The following is a 17,785-nucleotide window of genomic DNA, read 5'->3' on the forward strand; positions in this document are numbered from 1 at the left end:
TTTATCCATTTATGTGGGTTTTGCCTCTGATGAGGATGTGGCCAACACTTCAATGCATGACGGCAAACCCGCACATTTCCTGAGCAGACTAAAAGTGTTAAACTGCCATGGAACGTGGTGAAATGCTCAGCATATCAATGTCTAACCACAGTGGAGGAGGGACAAATACCACAACAACCAACCGGTGAATCGTACAACGACAGACAATCATTAAACAGAACAGAATTCAATTAAATTATATTTATAGAGCGCCTTTCACAATTGTTATTTGTTTCAAAGCAGCTTTACATTAATAGATGTAGGTAAAGCATAGAAAAGCCAGCGTAGGAATAATGTAACGTATACAGTAAAGTAGTAAGTTAAGCCAAAGGTGGCAGACTCTAAACCCACTAGGAGAAAAACCCTCCTGGCTAGTGCAGGGGGAAAACTCCTAGGAGGGAAAAAACCCTTGAGAGAGATACATATATATATATATATATATATATATATATATATATATATATATAAATACTATCGGGGTATGTGAACGGGTAAGCGAATTAAACTGGTTCCGCCGGTGGTTACTGGTCAGGCATCGGCTGGGCATCTGGTTGAAAGCCCCCCTAAAATGTTGCTATGTTAGCTCCATACTGTATACGGATTCATGATTTGCTTCAGTCCCCTTTAAATTTAATATGAAAACGGCAGCATTCAAACATCGGCTCTTTTCCCTCTTTAGTCTTCGACTTTCAGTGCGTTTAGCTATATCTATGCAATACAGTGAACTACTCAGTAAAAATACAGTGAAATACAGTAAGGTGTCAGTAAAAATACAGTGAAATACAGTAAGGTGTCAGTGCTGTCCTGGGTGACCAAATTTAATGTGCTACTTTCACTCCCTCCAACATTTCATTTCCCGTTAATCAACGGCAACGCAGCACAATGTTAAAAACAAATATTAAGAAAATATTAACGTACGTTGCCAATTGTACATAATGATTTCATCGTAGGCTGGAAGAGGGTGCATAGTATAGTACACTTATAGATTGGGCTTAATTTTTCTCATTGTCCTGTTTTACAACAAAACTCAATGCCATGTTTTTATTCTTGAAGTGATCTTGATGATGAGATTAACTTTGTTGGACTGGATTGCCGCCTTGAACTTGAAAACGTGACTCGCATCATGCATGCTTCCTACCCAACAATTGGTTGCGTGCAAACATGACGGGTTTAAAATGTCGCACACTAACACTATGTGTTCGCTGCTTGGGTTGTTAGTAAACATGCCGCACAACATTTTGTACATGTAAATTAAAGAGCTTTCTCTGATATTTAAGAGCAATTGATGAAATAAGCTTGCGTAACTTCCACACGCTCGCAAAATGAAACAGGCGGAGAACAGGCGCTTTAGTTTTATCAATAAAAGCCTACAAACCATGTTGAACGATGCGGGTTTGCGCTAGAAGTCAGAAGCGATAAGAAAACATTGTGCTCGGTACATTAATTTAGATCAATAGGAGGAGAGTAGGCGGTTTTCCAACACATTCGAAATGCGTTTTCGACTACCTCTGATTGGGTTGGTAGTGGATAAGCTGCCTTTCCACTGTACATTAGATTCCAACTGCCGTGGTTCGCCCCCTAGTGGCAGAAATTTCAGTTCAATCGTAAATCCGTGCCAAATGGGAGCGAAAGATAGCCTGGCTCCGCCCTCCTATGTGCTTCTGCTTAATTTTTATTTCGCTTCAGTGCAACGTCTGGGACTGCTGTGTAGAGTTATGTTTTCTCTGGCAAAAATCTGCAGGTCCAATCAGCGAACAGAGGGGGGTGGCTAAGAAAGATGACGTTGAGGTTGTGCGTCAGTTTGAGATGTAGTTCAGTAATGGCAGCGGAGAAAGACATTAAAAAGCTATTCGGCCGTTGTTGCAAAACTGACGAATATACAGAAGTTAAAGCCGGAGCAAGAACAATGTTTGCTAAGTTTTGTTGGTCTGATTATTCGTACTTGTTGTTTCCGGCTGGTTTCGGCGCATGATATACGTCACGACCAACCGTTAGCGATTGGCAATGGCAGATCCTAAGTGACTCTGGGCAGATCCAATAGTTTTAAACTCCAACAGAGGACCCTCCTTAACCGAAGTAATGCTTTGCAATGGAGCGTGGCCAGACTCTCTGTACAAATGAAATGAATGTACGAGAGTCTGGTTGGACCAGGCTAAGCGCAAGAGCCTTCAATCTACGAATATGCACCATAGTGGAATAAATAAACTGATGCAAATGAATGAAAGATAAACAGCTATGCATATATGATAAAGCCGCCTATATTATTATGAGAGAAAATGTGGATGAGACAAGATAATAATAATAATAATAACAACGTATAAATATTAAATTAATAATTTGTTACTTATCAGTCAGTATCCAATAATTTTTAAAAGATTCAAGAGTTACTGATAAAGTAAAAAAAAAGATTAATAATTTTACCTCGCACAGTGTTTTGATTGGAATACACTGAAACGCATCACTTCCAGTCGTGTATCGCATGCAGTGTAGTCGCACAAGCTCAAATGTTTTGACAGATCGGAAAATTACGCAGATGGTCAGCACCTCGCTCAGCCCCTTTGTGACTCTCCTGTTTATCTGCCATCATGTGTCTTGTACAGTGGAAAAGCAGCTTTACACCTTTATTTAGCGTCGTCCACTTGTGATCCGATCGTTCAAAACGTAATTTTATGTAAACAGTCTCTTTCAGTGCCCCTTATGAGGGACTGTTTCAATGCCCCTAACAGAAGACTGCACATGTAATATTAAACCTCGATCTAGGAAATCCAGATAAGCTGTATAGAACCAGAATGTTATTATTTTTTGCCCTTCATAGAGAAGTTTTCTATTGCCCCTAACTGTGTAAAAGTGACATAAAATGTTTAGATTCAATAAAGTGGACTTAACTGAACTTAAAGTGGACTTAAACTGAATTATGGAACTGGAGTAAATACAAAAGCAAATCTAATTTCCACTGACTTTTGTCGTCTTACTGCACCAGCAGGTGGCAGCATTTAGTTTTACTAGACAGAATAGTGCTGAAGTTTTCTTCTCAATGGTTCCCTCATATGACCCTTTATCATTCACACTGTAAAGCGCCAATATGATAGTTAACTTAATCATTAATGATCAAGGTTTGTGTGTGCGTGTGTGTGTGGGGGGTTAAACTTCAAGGTGCTCTTTGATATCAGAAACACGCATTTGAAAGAAGTAATACACGAAAGAAGAAAACGATCAGTTACAATTCACTGTATTTTTCTAAACCCTATACAATACCAAGTCTGAACTTTTATAGAAAAAAAAAACACAATGCTGTGAAACTGCAGCATGACCACACGTGATAAAGTTACAGCAACCTACACAGACTCGCACGTTTGTCTCGTACTGATGACGCAACGCAGACACATATCCAAGTTTCCATCTGATGGTCTATCTGTTTTCACATGTCTCAGATGAGCTGTTAAAGAGTAATGAAGTGCTTTGAGGAGTTAAGGTGTGTCTCGTCTATGAGCGGGTGTGACCTCAGACAGGTTTCAATGTGCTGTGAGGAATGTTGGCTAAACTACAAAAACAATGTAACTGCAGAGACAAAGCTAAACAAATAGTCATCAAACAGTGATATTGTTCACGTATTGTTCAGGCCGGTAACACTGGATTACAGCACTGTAAAAAAATCCTAGTTGTTGCACTTACATTTTTAAGTTGAAACAATTTGAATTTACTTTTAACAAGTCATTTTAACTTTCTTGACTAGTGAGGAGTTGGTACACTGTAAAAAATTGCTGTAATTATGCAGCTGCTTGCCAGTAACTTACTGTAGAAGATAAAGACTGACAATGTTTCATGTTCAACTTTGAACAAACTGTTGCCAGTAATACCCAGTAATACTGTAATTTCTACAGACATTTTTTACAGTGTAAAAAAAATGGCCTTAAGTTATTACCACTTTATTTTTTATAATTTAATATTTATAAAATTTAATGACTTGTTAATACAAGTTGTTTAAACTTAATCATTTAAGTGCATCAAGGATTTTTTTACAGTGTGGTGTTACTAAGATGCCAGGTTGATCCTTTACATTTTTGTGTAATTTTATAGCAATTTTGTTATTTATACATTGCCTTCAGTACATGTATTTCCAGATTGTCTCTTTTTTAAGGAAAATGTGGATGTTGTTTGTCAATGCAATCCAAGCTGGCAATGCTTGCGAGTTCCTGGTGGTGGTTAGCGTGTTGCTAGGTGGTTGCCCGTTCACCTAAAATCAACAGAGCCTATCCCTAACTCTCTTTATATACTGATATATACAGATATCCAGTTATATGGAGTTTATATATGCACTCATATAATAGGTTTTTGTCTAAATTAAAAAACAACAATAGAAACCATCACAAAAATGTTTTTATTTGTTTCCATTAAAATACCATTTGAAACAATTAGCTTTTACTAATAAAACCACTTCAAAATTTCATTTTGTAGCATGTTTTGGGGCATTTCCATTAGGATTTAATTGTCACACCAATAGAACCCAACACAAACCAGTAGAGACCCCTAGATTCCATTACAACCAATAAAATTCCATTTTAAACCATTAAATCCTATTACATTTTTGTCATGGTTTCTATTGTTTTTAGCAGTGTGCACATACTTCACTTTCAGATCAGTATACATTGCGCATAATGAAAATTGTGTCATCAGAATAGTATGTGGGTACTGTACGAATTTTTGTAACAGGTTGCATATGCACAACCAGTATTATGTAATTTGTAGGCTAGGAGAGGTATATGTCGCAATCCGCATGCTTCCCGAAATGAAGTATAGTTTGCAAGGCTCCATGTTCAACTTTGTGGGTACGCTCGCATATGCATAAAAAAATGAAGTCTATGCTGAGGGAAACTTATACAGCTTTCCAAAAATAATGATTAAGACACAACTTCCCCAAACACTCCTATGTTGGGAAAAACAGGTGACCGTGCCCTACATTCATGCCTATTTTTGTCTTGTTTTCCACTATAAATATCTAAAAATTCTTAAATCAAGATATATTTACATGTAAAGCAGACTTTGAACTCATTGCATTAAAATGAATTCAAGTAATTTTTTTATTCCCCACTGGCAGAAATTTTTTATTTATTTATTTTGACAGTTTTTTCATTGATGTATGGTTAGGATAAGATCATATTTGTGTGAGATACTATTTGAAAATCTAGAATGAAAATCAAAATATTGAGAAAATCGCCTTTAAAGTTGTCCAAATGAAGTTCTTAGCAACACACAATACTAATGATAAATACATTGTTGATATATTTATGATAGGAAATTTACAAAAATATCTTGATTGATCTTTACTTAATATTCTAAAGGTTTTTTACATGAAAAAATATATAATTTTGACCCATACTATGTGGTACAAATTACCTGTGCGACTTATGACTGGTTTGGTGGTCCAGGGTCACAAAAAAAGAAAAGAAAAAACAAGACTTAATATCTAGGGTCACTTTCCGTAAATGCAAGTAAAATAAGATTAATTTTAAAAGATTAATTTTATTTGTATTTTATTTGTATTTAATAAGATGCATAGCATGTCTATGTATAGACATTTACGTATTTTATATAAAAGTATTACTATTAGTATTTTACATTGTTTAGGTACTTTTAATGTGTTTAGTGTTATAGGTTTATTAATTATTGTGTTTGTTGTTTGTTTATTTTGAGTTTGTTTTTTACGTGTGGGACTACGGATGGATTTTAGCATTGTGCTAAATCCGACGTATTTACGTCAATTTTTATTGTACGTTCATTATTATGCCCTGTCCCATCTAAATAAATAAATGAAAAAAAGGACTAGGCCAAACTTATGCACATTGTGTTTGTGAAGAGGATCAGATCACATTGTATGGCAAATCACTGTTAAAAAACAGTTTATTCCTAGGGGTTCACATACTTTTTCTTGACACTGTATATATGCTGGAAATTAAGACAAAAACTGAACTTTTGTTGACATGTAGGAAAGTCGTTAAACAGCTTTAGAGAAAGTATTTTAACTTTTTCATGCCTAATTTTTAAAGGTATAACTTTATTCCTATAGTAAATTGAATTAATGCATCTGCCATACGTAACATGTAAATGATTATACATTAAATCAGTCCACACGTTCCTCTGGTAATCAAACCAATACATTCAGTATCATTCTCCAAGTTTCTACCGGGCTTTTTGTACCTGCATATTTATCTTCTGGGTTCACCTTAACAAACAGTCGATTACACACTGACCATTAATCGTAATTTAAATGTCTATTGGGTTTCAGGGTGTGGTTTGATCTGACACTTACCACATCGATCTCGTATGACCAGCCCACGTCCCTCTTTTAGGCATATGGTGAGCAGGTACGATCTTTGATGTTCACGCTGATTCTCACCCACAACAGGCGTCCCCGGCCTCATGTCCACAATCTGCAAATACAATAATACATTTACACATTTATCATTATACATCTGTATGTATTTGCAAAAATCAGTTTTTTCTTAATCGACATTCAAGGCATTTTGTGTTTGTTTATTAAACACTCAAAACCTTAAATCTACTATAAAGCCTCATCAAACTGTCAAAATAAAACCTTGTCTGACACATATTAACATTCATCTGTGGGGATGCATTTGTTTGACTCTTTGATGGTCAAACAGCAAACCTTGACACAAGAACATTGAGATGCACAGTATGGTCCATTTCAGGGACATTTTAAATACCCCAGCAAGCAATAGTCGCAGTGGCGGCCGGTGACTTATTTTTTTGAGGGTACTCGATGAGAAGTTCGTCACAACATGTATGTAGTCCGTCGTGTGTGGTTCCTGTTGTCAAAATATGTGTTCTGCACGTCGAGAGATTGTGTGTGCATCACGTGTCTTGTCAAAATAAGTGCCTGCTGCAGATGCGTCTAGGGTTTATGGTAAAAGAGAAGCTCGCGTTTGCCAGATGCTCACATAATCTCATGCGTAATCAAAGTTTACTGTTAAGCTGTCTTGCTTGTACTTTTTGAACGTGAGCGTCTCTTTTATCATAAACAGTTTTGACGCATATGCAGCAGGCACCCACCTTGACAAAACACGTGATGCACATGGTTCACATGATGCAACAAACACATATTTTGAAAAAGCAAGCAACACACATGACACTCCGAACACTTATTTTGAATTAGCGCCCCTTGGATGAGCAGTCATGATAATTCACTTTCTAGGTTAACTATAGACCTGATACAGTATTCCACTTCTAGCCAAATTAAATTTAAATAATGTTGTTTTTGCCAAAATAACTTGCAGGATGTATCATCATGTGAGCAAAGTCAACACAGTGACTATAAGTTGTTTACTTTCATTTATTTATTCATTTAATATCAGGCTATGGTTAGACGTCTATTTAATTTAGTTTTAGCCTAGACGTTGGAGTGATGTTTGGACGTCTATTAGATGTCTTTTAAACGCAAAATTGCTTGGCGAAGCCTTTAGTAAAACAAAGCGCAACACAATACACAAACACATCAAACAAACTTAAACGTACATTATTGCATTCGCTGTCCTGCATGGAGAACGTCTCCGAACCATTTCTGTTCACAAGTGGCTTGTGTTCTCCCAAAACCAAACAAACACAACAAATGATCGAATACCATCAGAAACGGCAGTAATTCACAAACTACAGGAATGGTGTAAGTTATTTCCTCATATTCACTGTGAGTCTCTTGATGGTGATAAAATCCTCTGAATAGTTTTATTGACCAGCTGGCTACACTTTGTCATGGTAACTGGTCATTTTCTAGAATAACGCCGAGAGCCGTCGGCCTTAATATCTTTATTAAAAATTCCTTAGCTGCAGGGAAGATAAACACTTCATGAAGCAACAAAGAGGAATTCAACAGTACTAAGGAAACTTAAAAAAGCAAAAACAGTCCTGTTTTTACATGACTTTACCTTTGGTGGGGCTAATATAAAGCATACATCACTGCATAAGCCTCTTAAGATCATTTTACAGTAAGTTGCTGTATAATTTGTTTAGGTAAAAAAGCTTCAGTGAGTCAGCCAGTGTAAGGTTTCCAAAACCAACACAAACGCAATGTTAATCTTTTTCCACATCAGGTCAGGTGATTAACTGTTTAAGGTCTTACAAATCACCTGAATCACTTTGAATACTCGGCAATTTACTCACCCAAAGACATAAAGTATCAATCACACAGTGTCCACTAAGTAGTGCCCATATGAAACTATATAAAATCTCCACTTAAATAAAAAAGGAGGATTAAAAACACAAATGAAAGCAGACTTATCGAACAAGCACGGCGTCCATCTTTACCTGACCACGAGATCTATGTTTGTGTGGTTAAAACTGCGATTACTGTACTGTAAAGGTAGCATGACACTTCCCGAACAATCATTTGCATTTTAAACAAATAGAGAAGCGCCTGCATGTTCTACATGATACAGATTACCACATAGTACTGTTTATAAATGTTATGGCAAGTTCCTGCAGCGGTGACTCTGCCAGAGGAACTGAATTACACAATGAGCGATGATGTTCCTCCCCTGAAGGTAAATACAAAATAGAGGATCTGTTTTATTTTATTAGTGTTCGCAAATTTTGCTATGTAAACTTTTGATTTTGAGTTACAATATTATGCAAAGTCTTCGGCAACCACCAGCTTTGTTGTTTTTGAAAAGTTTTAAAGTGTTGCTCACTTTATTAAAATACAAATACAGGAAATATGTACACAACATATTCTTCTTCTAGTTAAAGTTAGTCATTTAGTGTTGACCTCTCTTGGCACTTAACACTTCTTGAACTCTTTTGAGGAGATTGAAGTCCTGAAGTCATTTGATTAGAATTATAAAGTAAGATTTTATTTAATTTTGGTTTAAGCGAGCCTGCATGTTCCTGCTTAAGTGTAATGCTGCGTTCACACCAACCACGAATAGAGCATCTGACACGTATGATTTCAATGTTAAGTCAATGTAAAGACGCGTTAGCCTTGTTCGCGCGAATGACGCGAATTGAGCGTCTGACGCGATACGCGCTTTTGTGCATTTGATGCGAATTTGGTCTGATGCCCAAGCTGAAAAAATTGAACTTTGGTGTCAGTTTGCGCCGGGATAAAGCACCTGTAGTTGGTGTCCTGGAGAGTGATCCTCGCTCCAACGCAGGACAACAGGTCATCAAATTGGGTGCGATACAGGCACAAGTACCGCTGAAAGCCCCATCATCCAGGCACAACTACTGGAGCAAATAATGAAACTCGCCAAACTGGGAACGCCTCCCGAGGACCCAAGTACGGCGACGCTGAACCCTATGCCGCTGTTCTGCTCTCCAGAGCAAATACAAAGCAGTAACTCTCTCGATGAATGCTCAATCAGCCATCTTGCAAACAGACAACCACCTAGCACTTGCCCCTGCCACAAGAAGTGGATTTCGCATCGGATGCGTGCCAATTTTGCTTCAAACGCTGCCTTTTTATGCACATCTATTTCTCTCTAGATGTGTGAATGCATTCAAAAATTCAAGCGGCAAACTAGATGTGGTAGACGCGAATTTGACACTCTATTCGCGGTTGGTGTGAATTCAGCATAAGGGGAGTTCACACTAAGTACTTGATACTTTAGCTTATAATTTAATTCTGTTTTTTAATACTTAATACAAATTTCTTGTATTTTTTGATTGTGGTATAAAAACAGACCAAATAATTATTACCTGCCTATGGCCAAATCCAACAAAGGTCATTCACCTGCATAAAGTTGGCCCCCAACGCAAAATTGCGTCAATCGTTTGTGGTGGTTTTGCTGTAAAAAAATCTGTTTTTTGTGTTGGATTTTATTAAAGTGCACCTATTTCATTGCTAAAAACAATGCTACTTTGTGTATTTGGTGTAATACAATGTGCTCATGTGGTTTATGGTTAAAAACACATTATTTTCCACATACCTTGCATTTTTGTAGCTTCAATAACCTGAATACCTGAATAGCTCTGACATCATCCGGAAATGTGACACTCCTTACCATGTTTGAAAGATTCGCTCACAAAACAGTGCAAACAGGAGTTAACTTACAGGCCGTGAGTCTGAAGTGGGAATAATTATGATAATGTCGGGGTATGATAATGTAATGGTTTGTACCTTTTGCATATCGTTAACATGTACTAATACACACTTACACACCAAGGGAAATGTAAAATCAGTCCTTTAAAAGAAAATGTATGGGATGTATTTTAAGGTTACTTAGCTACCCTACATTCTCCAAATTTATCCAAAATAGTTTTAAACGTTTGTGCTCCGTTTTTGCTGGTGTGCCAGGAATTTGGAGTGATCTCAGAATGACCAACAATAATTATTTTAATATCTAAAACACTGAAGCAGCACAAACACAGATCAAACAAGAATATTTTAGGTAAACATGGTGCATGCAGGAGGGCTAAGTGTGGCCATCACCTTAAAGGAATAGTCTACTCATTTTCAATATTAAAATATGTTATTACCTTAACTAAGAATTGTTGATACATCCCTCTATCATCTGTGTGCGTGCATGTAAGCGCTGGAGCGCGCTGCGACGCTTCGATAGCATTTAGCTTAGCCCCATTCATTCAATGGTACCATTTAGAGATAAAGTTAGAAGTGACCAAACACATCAACGTTTTTCCTATTTAAGACGAGTAGTTATACGAGCAAGTTTGGTGGTACAAAATAAAACGTAGCGCTTTTCTAAGCGGATGTAAAAGAGGAACTATATTTTATGGTGTAATAGCACTTTTGGGAGTACTTCGACTCGCCTGAAAAGTCCGCTCCCCTTCTCCCTCTCATAATGGGAGAGGGAGGGTGTTACTGCGCCGAGTCGAAGTACTCCCAAAAGTGCTATTACGCCATAAAATATAGTTCCTCTTTTAAATCCGCTTAGAAAAGCGCTACGTTTTATTTTGTACCACCAAACTTGCTCGTATAACTACTCGTCTTAAATAGGAAAAACGTTGATGTGTTTGGTCACTTCTAACTTTATCTCTAAATGGTACCATTGAATGAATGGGGCTAAGCTAAATGCTATCGAAGCATCGCAGCGCACTCCAGCGCTTGCGTGCATGCACACAGGTGGTGGAGGGATGTATCAACAATTCTTGGTTGGGGTGCTAACATGTTTTGGTATTGAAAATGAGTATACTATTCCTTTAATTCAATGTCAAATACTATAAAAAGCAAACCAACATGAACAAAACTTTTACCGGCACAAACAGAGCACAAGCGATTGAGACTATTTTGCCGACGTTTTGCGCTAGGTGGGGGGCAAACTTCAGCATGGTGGCCTAAAATTTTTCACAGTACTGTACAATACATTGTAGTTAGGATGAAATGCAAAATTTGTAAAAAGTCCAGATCAAGGTAAACAAATGCAAAATACAGTACTGTCATTATTTAGACCAGTGGTTACCAAACTTTTCATTTAGCATAATTTATCCAACATATTTTAAAATGAAAAATAGACTTTTTAAACTCTTATTCTCTTTGTCATGTTATAATGAAATGTAAGTTTAATTGAAACATCAAAATAATTAATGGTTTCCCGATCAAAATCATTTTCATTGCTAGTCATTAATTAGACTAAAACATCAAAGCGACTTTGTGCGACCCACATTATCCCATTGTCCGACCCACAAGTGAGTCCTGACCCACATTTCAAAAAACCCAGATTTAGACAATAAATCAAAAATGCACATATATATATAGACTAGTTATATATTTCCTCAGATTTATTTTAAGAAAAATAAGCTTGTAATGATGGATGTACTGCAGAAATAATACAGTTTACAAATTTAATTTAACATGAGAATTTTCTTTCTGAGTTCGTAAAAAAGTCACTAAAGATAAATTTCGACATTACCTCTTTCACACTCCCTGAAGAAGGATCTTGTGTGTCCTCTGGTTTTAGTTCCTGCACCATCTCTTCTGTAGCCTCATAGAAGTCCTGCTCCTCATGTGTACTATCAGAGAGTGAGTCCTGCGACGGCCAGCTCGTGGAGTCCACCAGCATGTTCAGGGAATCGGTAATCCCTGTGACGGCCCCTCTTCTTTGCACTTTCATGTTGGGAGGGGTGGTTGGGCTGCTGTAGCATGCGGAGAAAGCCCGTGAATGGCTTAAGGGTGAGGATTTCAGACGGAAGGAGTGGCTTAAGGGGGAGGACAACCGACCCTTCTGAGGAACATCGGTTTTTATCCGCTGGTCCAACAGACGCTCCTCCCTCACGTCCGGCTTGTTTGGGTTTTTGTCACCGCTAACCCGTGAAGATGATCGCAAGAGTTTGGCTTTTTGGCGCAGGGTTTCAATCACAGACTTTTTTTCCTCCATCAAAGGGATGTAAGTTAAACCGCAAGTCGGTCGTACAGGTCTCTCTCTCACACACTAGACCTGCAGTGACAATAAGAGATAATAAATTAAATAAAAGTGTTAAAAAACTCCACACATGCTCATTGGATTTACGCACTTTTGCGTAATTTGAAATACGTTTCTCCTGGTACATATATCGCTGCATCTTTCGATTGGAGTGTCCACTAGAGGCGCATGTTTTTTCTCCATTTTAATGAATAAAATACATGAATGTATTGCTTCTTCATAAATAGATCACACTATGCAAGTAAAATGCTTTGTAAATGGTAGATTAACCAACACCCAAATTCATATCTCGGTAATAAATGTTTCCATGCATTTGTGTCACATTTATTAAAACAGCGCATGATGAAAATGTAATTCAAAAATAAGGTTTTCCTTCCTGTGTATAAATATACACCTACACAACATGTGAGCTTCTTACGTCTAACCTTAGTGTACATTTCTGGCAGAGCTTCTGTTGCAAAAAAAATAGGGTCGTATCAGACCAAACCGATATAAACGCTATTGTCTCATCCCGTATCCCGCTGGGAAACAATACAGATATACCACCCAGCCCTAACTGGACCAAGCAGTTGACAAGTTTACCAGCTGCTGGGGACCTGGCTGGACAGGTACATCTTGTTTGTTTGATTATTGTAAATCCTGATAATTTACTCACCCCCATGTCATCCAAGATGTTTATGTCTTTCATTGTTCAGTCGAAAAGAAATTAAGCTTTTTGGATTTTTCTCCATATTGTGAGCTTTAGTGGACCTCTAAACGATCCCAACCGAGGCACAAGGGTCTTATCTAGCAAAACGATTGTCATTTTTGCCGAAAAAAAAGATTTGTATGAGCCGTGTAACGCGCCAGCTTGACCTTACATATTACGTAATCACATTGAAAGGTCACACGTTACATATGTGAAACGCACACTTATGGATCATTTTACACAATAAACTGACACACACATTAATTAGTATATGATTCCAAAAACAACGTCGTCAGAATAGTCCTCTTTCTTCACACTTGTCTTGTAGCGGTAGTTTCACATACATCATGTGTGACCTTTCAACATGATTGCGTAATACGTAAGGTCACGCTGCCGCATTGCAAGGCTAGTGCAAGATGAGTAGTTGTGGTTTCAAAGTACTTCTTTTTTTGGGGCTTCGTTTAGGGCCCTTTGAAGCTGCATTGCAACTGCAATTTTAAACTGCATTTAAAGACCACTATATGGAGAAAAATCCATATAAAAACTGAATTTCTTCTCGACTGAACAAAGACATAACATTAAATGGGGGTGAGTAAATTATCAAAAAATATATGAAAGTGGTGTAATCTTAACACCATTCCAGCATCTATGGCTATATTCATGGTGAGAACTGGTTAATCCATACACAAGTTAATCCATAACAGGTAACATGTTGGGGGAGTGGCAATATGGCATCTCCAATTCACCTAAGCTGCATGTTTTTGGCCTGTGGACGGAAACCGGAGTGCCGGAGTTAACCCATGCTAACACAGACAGAACATGCAAACAGAAAGGCATGGCCTTACAAGCTATTTATCCATCTTGTCAACTATCTAAACCACTTCAAGCTAGCTAATGACCCACTTGAACCTTTTAGTAAACATGTTACAAATTATTAAATTTTTAAAAAAATAATACATATTCTGTCAAGTGCACATACAAATCAGTTCACGTGAAGCAAGAAATTAAATCGCTGAAGGTTCACACTGGCATGTGTGTACATGTTCTTAAAGTCAGATGACAAACGTGTCAGATGGAGTGTCAAGGTAAATGTATGTGTTAACTTTTTCTTATATAAAAAAATCTTCAAGTCAAAAACTGTACTTACTGTGTCCTATTTGTCATTATATAATTGCACGGAAACGTCTTGTGTTTGGCTAACACATCAACGAACATACTATGAAATGCAGTTTATTTGTCTACATTTGCTCTTTAATTTGCAATTGTTTTATTCATGAGCGCAAATATTGCAATACATAGATTTATTGCAGTCACAAATAACTTATTTACTCATGTCTTGGACAATGTCCAAAACGGATACTAAAATAATAACAACTATAATAAATTAAAATTACAGGAACTTCGCACTATTATACTACAAGGAATATTGTAATTGTGTAAATGTCTAGACATTGAACTTTTCTACCATATTCATATATTTTTTGCCCATCTTTTCCAAATTTGTTATATTTGGGATATTTTATTTAAAAATGTCAGAATTTATTCGGCAAATGCATTTCCATCTTACATTTTTCTCATTTACTCTTTTTGCACAAGTCAAAATCAAGCGAGCACAAAATTATTTGGCAAATTAAGGGATTTTTATTTAAAATTTGGTATTTCCATTACTCATTTCTTATTAGATACTTCCAAATAAGCATAAAATCAGGGTGATGGAAACCCAGTCTGGCTGGTGTTAGATTCAGTATGACTGTATTTGGGGTGTCTCAGTGCGTACCACTATTGCATGACAGCAAGAAGGTTCCCAGTTCGAGCCCGGCTAGATCAGGTGGCTTTTCTGTGTGTAGTTCGCATGTTTACTCCAGGTACTCCAGTTTCCTCCTACAGGCCAAAAAGCTGAATTTCCAAATTGTCTCTCCCTCAATGTGTGTATAGATCAACTTGTTTGGATTAACCAGTTCTGGCCATGAATAGATACTGAAATGGTGCTAAGAATAAACAAACAAACATGACTGTAATTTGTTGAGGGCGGACAGCACCAGGCTATAAAACCATCTGGGTACATAAAACATTCAGAAGTGGCCAAACATCTCCTGGGCTTAAGTAAATGTATTGATTATTTCAGCTGGTCTGGAGCTGTAATGTAGACAATCAAGTTTATGACAATAAAGCTTTCACAATTTTGCATTTCTGCAAAGCAGCTTCATAGTAAATACATAATAATAAAGAGACTTAAAGCTAAATTATTAAATTATATACAGAGTATACAAAATACTCCCCAAGTGAATTAATCAATGAAGAATATACAAGTTGTTAAACTATCATAATATAATTGTACTGTACTGTCAGTCTATAGTGTGAGTCAAGATCAAGTGTCAACTAAGCACTGACGTATTCAAATTGATTTTTCATTTGTTTTTAAACAGGTGCAACACGTTAAACGCCTAAACCACTGAATAGCAACATACAAGCTGATCCCATGTCTTTGTGAGTTGACATAATGTGATCTTACATCTATTTCCTGCTAATGAACTAAAGACATACAGTAAGGGTTCACACCAGATTCATTATTTGTGATTTAATTTTATTGCTCGTATTTAGGGTTTAGGACTTGCACAAACCCTTAACCCCTAAATGCTAAATTCAGTGCTGAATCATCACAAATAAATCCTCCAATTCTGCAGCTGGTGTGCAGTTGCTTGCTATCTACGGGTTTAGATATCATAGAGAATTTGTGGTGAATGCTATCTATGGGCAACCACTGGGCTCATCCAAACATTGACAAGTTTTGCAGATGCACAACACAAATTTACTTTAGAAAACATAGATATAATTATGATTAGGCAGTCAAAGATCATTATCATCAATGTGCTAATGTTCACACATGGTAGTTGAGGTCTGACGTATTTCTTGAAACTCCACCAACACCAAGGAAATGGACCAGAGAGAGTAAAACCTCTCTCTCTCTCTCTCTCTCTCTCTCTCTCTCTCTCTCTCTCTCTCTCTCTCTCTCTCTCTCTCAGCAGATAAAGCACTGTTTCCATCACAACATAATACTTTGAAGTACATAGCAAAACAATATGTATATATCGGTAGATGTCATTTTAAGTAATCGAGTATCTGGAAACGGGAGGCACCTGGGCTAAATTGCAAGTGTGGTGTCAAAGGGTCTGAATACTTATGCCCAGGGGGGTCATGCACCAATTTTTTTAAGGGGGCACAGTGTGCACACTTCATAGTGTAATCATAATTATTAATGTCCATTAAAGAGCAACCAATGGTCCGATTCACGATTTTACAAAAAATCGTAAATCTCTTTTCTTGGACTACAACAAACACACGCATTGTAGGCAACAGTTTACTTCATGGGATTGGTAATGTAGTAAAGACCGACATTATCATAATTCCTCCCGCTTGGACTTACAGCCTGTAAGTTAACTCGCGTTAGCATTGCATGGTGAGCGAATCTTCCAAACATGGTAAGGAGCGTCACATTTCCGGCTGAGGTCAGAGTATTCAGGCCAATCACAATGTACAGATTAGCTGGCCAATCAAGGATACAAGCTTTTCAAATCCGTGCGTTTTAGGAAGAGAGTGAAATCTGCAGCTACAAAAATGTACGGTATGTGGAAAATACCGAAAAATGTGTATTTTTTATCCATAAACCAAGCGAACACATTGTATCAAATACACAAAATAACGTTGTTTTTAGCAATGAAATAGTTGCTCTTTAATAGAATACATATTAATTTTACAACTAAGTAAAGAATGCACTTTTACACCGACAACTTATTTAAATGTTACATTGATACGCTCATCTGTCACGTATGTGATTGGCCGTAATAATCAACACTGCAAAAACAGGAAAAAAGAAACCTTAGATGCAACGCAAGTAGATCTTAATGTAATGCTGTCATTTTTTGTTTATTTTCACATTTCAATTTAATTGCATTGAAAGCATGCAACTTTAAAAATATAGCCTATAACATTTGATAATTACATTTATATGAAACAATCATCAGACTTTGAACCATCATCTTTGTTCACAAGATCGGTAAACTAAACATTGTAGCTGTTGCGTTTTTAAAGTGTTACAAGTGTTTGTGATGGCGTTTTTTATTTTATCAGATAACAAATGCAGCACCAGCAGCAACATGACCCTGCACAATGATGGCACCAAGCGCTTGCGTCTGGGTTTGTATAATTCATTAAGTGCTCCCAGAATGAAACACGTGATTAAAACAGCAAAAATCTCAGAGTGAGGTGAGGAACTGCTCATATTTTGCTTATAAAACAAATTAACAAATGCAAAGATGCTTAATTTATTTTGAGGTTCCATGCAAAATGCCAATCTGTTTGAATGGCATGACACCTCTGCTTATGCCAATGTGTTTCAGTTTTTCTTTTTTAATAAATATACAAACATGTCTAATATTCTGTTTTCAGGCTGCCACATTAAAAAAAGTAAAGAGGATCTGAATACTTTCTGTATAATTTCTGAAAGGCAATACTGTGTGATCTGAACTTGTGTTTTAATACCATGACCATTAGCTGAAGATTAAATGACAAGATCAGCTCATGTTGAAGGTGTTATAAATGGCGGTTTATAATTACAGGATATGAGCTCACATGTGAAGTAAAGTCAAACTCTGTCATGATAATTCAACCATGC

General features: G+C 37.0%; 1 protein-coding gene across 3 annotated transcripts in view; it reads right to left on the reverse strand.

Annotated features, from left to right (window-relative positions):
- Window positions 1–17,785, reverse strand: part of mctp2b (multiple C2 domains, transmembrane 2b) — a 41,489-nt gene that overhangs the window by 19,793 nt on the left and 3,911 nt on the right. For 2 of the 3 annotated variants that reach the window (XM_055175093.2, XM_055175092.2), the window contains exons 2-3: window positions 11,916–12,440; window positions 6,347–6,467 (exon numbers count right to left, since the gene is read on the reverse strand). In XM_055175093.2, coding sequence (XP_055031068.2) covers window positions 6,347–6,467; window positions 11,916–12,380 — 586 coding nt within the window. In that variant the 5' untranslated portion in view covers window positions 12,381–12,440. Of the gene's footprint in view, window positions 1–6,346; window positions 6,468–8,211; window positions 8,233–11,915; window positions 12,441–17,785 lie in introns of those variants that run through there. The other variant, XM_055175129.2, reaches the window with a different exon arrangement.

The sequence above is a fragment of the Misgurnus anguillicaudatus genome, chromosome 21 (assembly GCF_027580225.2).
Source record: "Misgurnus anguillicaudatus chromosome 21, ASM2758022v2, whole genome shotgun sequence".
NCBI classification, from domain to species: Eukaryota; Metazoa; Chordata; class Actinopteri; order Cypriniformes; family Cobitidae; genus Misgurnus; species Misgurnus anguillicaudatus.